At 59.7% G+C, this 8389-nt stretch overlaps 1 protein-coding gene across 1 annotated transcript; it reads right to left on the bottom strand.

Moving 5' to 3' along the window:
• Positions 1–2686: 2686 nt before the first annotated feature.
• On the bottom strand, positions 2687–6748 carry LOC119090050 (uncharacterized). Its single transcript, XM_037212845.1, has 7 exons — positions 6697–6748; positions 6076–6106; positions 5404–5482; positions 4939–5046; positions 4319–4463; positions 3515–3707; positions 2687–3096 (listed from the first exon to the last, which is right to left on the bottom strand). Exons 1-7 carry the CDS (start codon positions 6746–6748, stop codon positions 3003–3005), a joined length of 702 nt encoding a protein of 233 aa, XP_037068740.1. The 3' UTR covers positions 2687–3002.
• Between the last annotated feature and the right edge of the window lie 1641 nt (positions 6749–8389).

Raw genomic sequence — 8389 nt, forward strand, 5'->3', positions numbered from 1 at the left:
CGCGCGACACGGGACGACCTCGGCCGGGGCTTCCCGGCCCTCACCCGTGCATAGGCAGAACCGCGCACGACACACGCTCTGGCAGTGGGAGGGTCGCGGTTTTGCCCGTGCACGACATCAGATCTCGGGGCGCCGCCGGCGGCTGACCAGACGCCGCAGGACCGGACCGGACCGGACCGGACCGGACCGGACCGGACCGGACCGGACCGGACCGACCGGACCGGACCGGACCGGACCGGACCGGGCCGGACCGGGCCGGACCGGGCCGGACCGGACCGGGCCAGGCCGGGTCGGGGCCGGGCGCTTATCTCGTCCATCGCCTGGTCGACTGACACCCATCCAGGCATCGCACTACGGCCGCCCGCTCCGCCGGACGTGGATAGTTTTGTATGGAGAGGCGGTAACCGCATTGCGTGAGCTTCATCGAAAGTATAGCTTTTTGAATTGTTTATCGGCCGTCGCCGGCTGCGCCTCGCCGCAAGCGGACGACCGCACGGCGCTCTTCAGCCGCTGCACTAATGCTTGCTCGCGCCCCTCGCCGCCGGCCAGGAGCGCCAGTCGGTCAGCGGGGCGGACGCACCGGCCCGCCGACGCCCGCGCCGGCCTCGCGCACGGCCGCTGAGCCGAGTGCCGTTTGTCGTTCGACGGTGATAACAGTGTTGCCATGTGCAATATCGTTTGGCAGGCCCCACGCCGCGAGGCAGCGGGCCAGCGTCAGCTGTTTCGGACGGCGTTTTGGCTGTTGCTGGCACAGCTGTGCCGTCTGGTCTCGTGTCCCTTCGAGCCTTTCTCTGTGATTTTCCCGTCGGTATGCTTGCGTTCTGGTGGACCTTCCATGTGCGTCGCTCGCCACGAAGGCGACTCGGCGCTGTACGAGACGGCGCGCTCTTTTGCACTGACGCGGCACGGAGAGGCGGCATCGGCCCGGCAGCGGCCGCCAAGCACGAAGATCTTCCCGCGGGAGTCGGCCGGTCGGGCCCTCCGGGCGTGGCTCCAGCGGTGTACTTCAGTGTTACGAAACTGAACGCCCTTTATTTTGCACGTGTTCGTGGTCACTGGGGCGGCGCGGTTGCGTCGCGAGGGGTGTGGTGCGCTGGCGTCGCGGTCGCCCTCCCCGACAGGCGGTCAGTACGGGTTTGGCGCCGCTCTGCCGCGCCAGCGGTGCGCGGGAGCCGGAGCGCCACTAGCGCCGCATCGTGGCGAGTTTGTGCACTCGAGCTGTGCCGCGCCGCCGCCAATGGGCTGGCCGTTCGCGCTGCTGTGCCGGGGCTGTGGCTGGGGACGGGCGCGGCCGCTGGAGCAGCGTCACGCTCGGCCGGGGACGGCCGACCGGCGCTCTCACACGCACAGCTCGGCACGGGCGCGCCGTGGACTCAGCACTTCTGTTAACCGGTCATGTGGCGGTGCTGTTTATTTTCGTGACGTGGATTCAATATATGAGATGGTCATCCTCCCGACTTAACCAGCGCAGCGGAGGCGATCCAGCGGTATTGGTGACCACAGGCCGCCGTCTAGCGTGCGGCGCAGCTCTGCGGTCAGTGATCTCGCGGGTCGCATGGGATAATGCTCGCCCTTGTGCATGTGAGATTACCGTTCTTGGCATTCTGGATCTGGGCACAAAGAAGCGCCTGGTGGAGTAATACCATAGCTTGTTAAGTTAAATTTCGTGAGCGGCGACAGAGATACCGGATGAAGGAATGCATATCTTGATTAAAAGCGAGGAAGGGGATTCGGTATGACTGTCCGTTGACATGCATGTTTTTGAGGACGGTGTGACCTTCGGGTCAGAACTGTATATCTGCACGGGAATCCTTTCACAGTTTTGCATCTGACACGGAGGAAGAAAAGGGAGCCCATACGTATAGAAAAGGCCCCATACATAACGTTGCTTTCGATGCATTAAGATGCACGTTGAAACACAGGGCTGGAAAACGTGTCAAGCTCTGTCAACAGACTGTTGCACAGAAATGACAACGAAGGGGTTTTTCTTAGTTCCCAAGCAGGTGTGTCGCGTGGAAAGCAAACCCACGAACGTCCCCGCCCGCTGCCTACGGCTGGAGTGGAGCTGCGTATCAGCGCGCGCGCGCACATCCATGTTTCATGCTGAGGCTTTCCTACACTCGCATGCAACGCATGGCCAGTAATGTATGCATTGACATTTCCATTTGTATATAGTAAACGGCGAATACTTGTGCTTGGACGTCACCGCAGTACGTCTTTGAAAGGAGCCAGACTACGTAGCTACGTTCTCGTCTCAAGCATGTAATGAAGTTGTTAAGTCACGTCAGTGTAGAGAAAACTGCGAGCAGTTTACTTGGGGAAACGTCGGGGAAGGTAGGGAGGACGTGGAACGTCCTAGTGTTCCCCGACCGGCTGAGACGCTTGGGGGCTTTCCATGTTTTCTCCAGCCGAGCCCCGGCCGTCGGCCATCGTCAATGCCAAGGATTCCATTTCGTGCTCCATAGCGCTAGCTCTGGCTGAGGCTCTAGTGGCAGCCTCCAGGAGCGCTTTCTTCAAAACCAAAGGTACTAACGTGGTAACAGATCTGCGCGAATTAAGTGCAACCAGAGAAAAAAAGAACAGAACGACACTTCCCCGCTGCATCAAACACGGTGTCCTTTATTAAAAAGTTTCGAAAACCTGTATTGTATGCATACACTCGTACACACCTTACGCGGGTCCGTAGCGCACTTTCAGGCACCAGAAATTTGGACCGCCCCGCGCCTGTGACAGGGCGCCAATCCAGCAATATGACACGTAAAAGACACTACGCGAGCACTCCCATACTCCCCCGCCCCTCCCAATGAGATGATGGAGGGTGTGGACAAGCCACTGATGCGACAAGTCTTCCCGCATCTGTATTGGATGATGGTGCCGCTGATGACGGTGACGGAAGACGATGCCACTGCTGACGGCGTGGAGCAGGACGGCGATTCGGCGGCCGCGGGCGTTGCCAGGTGGCGCTGCGGTCGCACGCGGAGCGGAGCCGCAGCCGCCGCCGCTCAGCACTCGTGCACGTCCACACACTCCCCGCCCTCCAGCTCCAGCGAGTCGGCCGTGTCGGCCGGGTTGAGCGTCTCGCCGTCGAACCGGAACCTGCGCACGTCCGGCCCGGTCAGCCGGCGGCCGGGCGAGCCAGGGTCAGCAGCGGCGTCCGCCGGCGCGCGCGCCACCAGCGGCGTGCGCGGGACGCCAGCGCCCAGCGCGGTCACAGATCCGCGGGCCCGGCATCGGCTCCATCGCGGCCAGCACCAATGGTCACACCCTCGGAACGTCAGCTGACCAAACCTATAGCAGAGGCGAGGCTGACCTGCCCCAAAACCGCCCTCACCCTAGGACTCGGTCCCAACACTGCCCTCGGCTAGACCATGACAGCGGCCCACAGCACCTCCCTCCATCCGCACACCTGGCCGATGTTGGCCTTACCCCACCTGACCTGACCTGACTTGACCTGACCTCCGCCGCCGCCCGCCCGTGGCTGGCTCACCGGCGGCCGCCGCGTCACCCGCCTCACCTGAGCCGGTCGAGGGGCCTGCCCCGCTGGGCGGCGTACCGCGCCATCAGCGACGCCATCGTCTCGGTGCGGGCCAGCCGCAGCAGCAGCGTCGAGCGACGGTCGGCCGACTGCAACTTCAGCTCCACCGAGTTCGGCCCGGGCGGACCGTCCGCCGCGGCGTCCGGCGCCGCGCCCGAGCCCTCCCAGAAGTCTGCCGCGCGCCCCGGGCGGGTCAGCAGGTGCCGAGGTCGGGCACGACGGCTCAATACCAGTGCGGGGTGTGAGACCGTTTGGTTTTGAGCCAAGGAAAGGCGCAATTGAGCGCGGGTGTATAGCGTGCCTTGCTGGGGTTGAAACGATCGACGGAAAGGAGAGAACAGCGCGAACAGGCCTTGGGAGGACAATGCGCAAATAATTTTACAAACGTGTCCGCTCTAACTGAGCGCAAAGGTAAACAGGTGCCCCTACGAAACGACGTTTAGACTGCCACTGGTTCAAATACAGCGTGTGGACGCATTTATGGATGAGTTAGTGCCATTTTTGTAAGCACATGGAAGGGAAGGCGACAAGGCTGTCGTTGGAGAGAGACCCGTAACACAAGCTAATTTCTCATCTGATTTCCTTTCTCTCGTGAAATGCAACCACAAGTATTAATACAAAACAGATGAAGGCAACAAAAAAGCATTCAGAGGTGACGAGTTCGCACGACATGATCTGGGACTGCGCGGGTTCACGTCACAGTGCGGCGCAGCCGCGCCTACAGCTACGGCTACGGCTACGGCTACGTCTACGTCTACGGCTACGTCTACGGCTGCGGCTCACCGATGACGTCGAATGCGCCCAGCCGGACGTCGTCAGGTGTCTGATGCGGCCGGTACACCACGTCCCGCTGGCCGAGGTAGACGCGTCCGACCGGCAGCGACAGCTGCTCAGCCACCGCCTCGAACAGACGCCGCAGCTCCTCCGACTAAACGGGGACGGGCGCGCATCAGCGCGGCAGGCACGATCCCTCGCTCCGTGCCCATTCCTGTACCTGGGACCATGCCCGTGCCCGTGCGCGTGTCCGTGCCCGTGTCCGTGTCCGTGCCCGTGTCGGTGTCCGTTCCTGTACCCGTACCCGTGCTCGTGTCCGTGTCCGCGTCCGTGTCCGTGTCCGTCCCAGTACCCTTACCCGTGTCCGTGTCCGTTCCTGTACCCGTGCCCGTACCCGTGCCCGTGCCCGTGCCCGTACCCGTGTCCGTGTCCGTCCCAGTACCCTTACCCGTGTCCGCGTCCGTGTCCGTTCCTGTACCCGTGCCCGTGCCCGTGCCCGTGCCCATGCCCGTGCCCGCGTTCGTGTCCGTGTCCGTGTCCGTCCCTGTACCCGTGTCCGTTCCGTGCCAGCGCTCACACAGCCCGCCGACCCTGTGCTCACTTCCGCCGACCCTGCGCCGCGCACTAACCCGTCGCATCCTGAGCCGGATCAGCAGCGGTCCGGCCTGGACGCGCGCCGTGAACTCCGGCTCGACGGCGGCCGGGGCCGGCTCCGGCCGCGCCTCGGCGACGTCCTCCTGCAGCGCGCCACACGACAGTCACGCGGCGGCACAGCGCGCCAGTCGGTCGTCGCGCTCCTGAGCGCTCCCTAACAATGGACGGGGGCAGAATCGCAAGGCACCTCGTCCGCAAATGTGACGACTTCAGAAATTTCCAGATAAAATTGCAACGTCAGGTTTGATTATTTTGATTTTGCTATGCGCGTACTCGTGAGCATTTAAACGTGCAAATTTGGGCCCCACATCATCGTCTTGCGTATCAACTCCACCCGAGAGCAGCCTCCACAAACGACGCGCGTCCACAAGCCGTAGGGCGTAGCCATGCGTCTGACAGGCGGACGGCAGCACCACTGCCCCAGCTGGGACCGGACGCACCTGCGACAGCTGACTGAGCAGGTCATCCACCCAGCGGTCCGGCTTCGGCGATAGCTCCTCCGGACTCGGGTCCAGCTCTCTGCGAGCAGAGCGGGGCTGTGGTGGGCGGAGGTGCAGCATACACGCGGCTGGTCACGGCGCAGTGAAGGAAGAGGACACTAAACACGCAGATAAGAAACCGACGCGGCGTAGCGGTTCACGTTCTAGGATGCTAACGCACGCGTGTTTTTTAATAAACACGCGACCGGCTCTTGGTGCTAACCAGTCCCCGCGCTGAAATATGGCGAGAGCGAGGTAGAAAGAAATCATTCGAGGTGGCCGCCACCCATCAACCGAATGGGATGACCCGAGATGCATTTCACTACGCCTGGGAGACCTCGCACAACGCGTTTAACCACCTCGTGGCTGAAGCAAGCCATTCGGAGCCGCACTCGACCCGCCGCCCGCAGGTCACAGACGCCCCCAGTCGTGCCATCCTCCGGCGGTGGGCGCCTCGGCACCTCCGCCGGCGCGCGCCGCTCGACGAGCTTACCCGGTGCCTCGGGCCGGCGGCGTCGCTTGCCGCGCCTGGGGCCGTCCTCCGCGGGCCGTTTGGTCGGCCGGCCCGCGCCGGGCTCGGGGCTGCCGGCCGCCGGCTGCCGCTCCGCGAGCGCCGGCTGCCGCTCCGCGCGCGCCAGCCGCTCCGTCGCCTCCTGCTTCAGCTCTGCGGACGCGAGGGGAGGGAGCGTCGGGGCTAGCGGGCCGGAGACGGGCGCGGCAGTACGGTCTGCCACACAATCACCGTCAAACACGGACAGCGGCGACGTGATACTCTTTCACCACGCACACCCAATAGAGGGACGGTAAGACAGGATAGTGGGAGGGGGAGAGGATGGAACGGAGAAGGGGCTTGCGGCGGAGAACGGAAAACTTAAGAACGAGAGGCAGGGTGCTGGTAAGGGAACGGAACGGAGCGGAACTCTGGGTACACAACGATGGAATGGTGTCAGAAATGGGAGGCCAAGCTCAAATGCAGGCCACAATGCCCGGAAAGGCAGGCACAACAAGAGATGCTGCCGGAAGTAATGGCAAACGGGAAAGCAGCCGGGAGCTCCAACAGCAAAAGCCAGGAAACTGACGTTATATGCTGTTGTGGTAGGCTCCAGACATAACACTTCCCACTGTCTACTTAATTTGCTGCGGAAACAAAACTTCTGCGGCCTGCTGGCATGTGGCTGCATCCACCCATTACTAATCGAGGTACCTCGCATGCTCGCATCGCACGATATCAGCAGGTAACATTGCAGAACTTGCCTTCATAGCGTCGAAGCGTTTTTACAAATATACTATCTTCTTCATCATCCATGTCACTGAGGTGCACAGATCCATCGCTGTCAACGTGGTCACCTTCATGACCGCCGCCGCGCTCCGCCTCTTCATTGTCCCCGGCGTCACGTTCACAACCGCGTGCCTGCGGTGCAGCACTCGGCGCCTGCTCAGCTACCACGACCTCTTCGTCTTCATCATCACTTATTTCGATGACACAGGTGGAATCCATGTTCTGTAGAACACGGAGTAAGACGTCAGGCCCGCCGTCTGAAGAAAATCATGTTATCACTCGCTGGGCCAGCAATAACTTCATGTGACATGAAAGACATCATGTTTGTGTGCGGACACAAGACAATGAAAAATTATAAACATTGAACACTGCATGGTGCAAACACATCTTGAAAGACGAATGTCATCTTTGCAGGCCATTACATCAACCCTATCCATAAAATGAGAACGGGTAGCTAGCACAACACACAACACCATTAATGCACCAAGATAGTCTGAAGCATACAACAAGCAATCTAAATTCTACTGAATTTCTGGTTCAAAAGTTCTTGCCACTAGTTACATGCGTATATCCACACACACACGCGCACGCGCACACACACACACACACACACACACGCACGCACGCACGCACGCACGCACACACACACACACACACACACACACACACACACACACACACACACACACACACACACACACACACACACACACACACACACACACCACACACACACACACACCACACACACACACACACCACACACACACACAACACACACCCACCCATACCCATACCCATACCCATACCCATACCCATACCCATACCCAACCCACCCCACACCCACACCCACACCCACACCCACACCCCACACCCATACCCATACCCACACCCACACATACACACGCTCGCGCGCGCACGCTGAATTACATGTTTTGATAGCTTTGGGTAAGTTTTAAATTTCAAAACGTTTTGAGATTTACTTTTGACATAGCCAAAGATGGATCAGACAGAACATATTCGTCTTGAAAGGTAGCTCACCAAGAGACATGGGTTCATCTTCTCATATATTCGTGGTTTGGCGTTCGGATACATCGTCCATTCTCTCCATTCTCAAAAGCAGTACGTGGCGCTTCATTTCATGCCGGCAGTTGATTCCTTAAAAATCAGAGCATAAAACATCAGCACACAAACAACGACGTATTTCTCATGAGGATAACGGCCAGTACCGTTTTGGCCCAGCAAAAACAGACCATCCTATAGCTGCGCAGAAGACATCATTAACATCACACACGGTGACCTACGCCATCAATATGACGAATCACAATGCTGCGTGCCGATGACCCAATCCCCATTTGGGTTCATCAGTGTCATATTTCTTGCCTGAATGATTTAATGGTGATGTTGCTCCAAAGAGATAATTTTCGAAGTTTGGTTCATTTGTCTGTTTAGTACTAGTGTGTGGTCATGAATGATTAATGTATCCAGAATGTTGCAGTTTCTTGCAACGTGTCCAGATGCTAAACTTTGCGTTTTGTGCGAGCATTTGACACGTGGGACGAGTATAACTGTGGTCGCGTTGCATGTGCTCTCTTGACGCCCCTTCCGTGACGGAGATCGTCAGGCGTTGGGACGATGTTGTTGTTACACCAATTCAGGGCACGGAAC

The sequence above is a fragment of the Pollicipes pollicipes genome, unplaced genomic scaffold, assembly GCF_011947565.3.
Source record: "Pollicipes pollicipes isolate AB1234 unplaced genomic scaffold, Ppol_2.1 Scaffold_3087;HRSCAF=3621_pilon_pilon_pilon, whole genome shotgun sequence".
Lineage (NCBI taxonomy): Eukaryota > Metazoa > Arthropoda > Thecostraca > Pollicipedomorpha > Pollicipedidae > Pollicipes > Pollicipes pollicipes.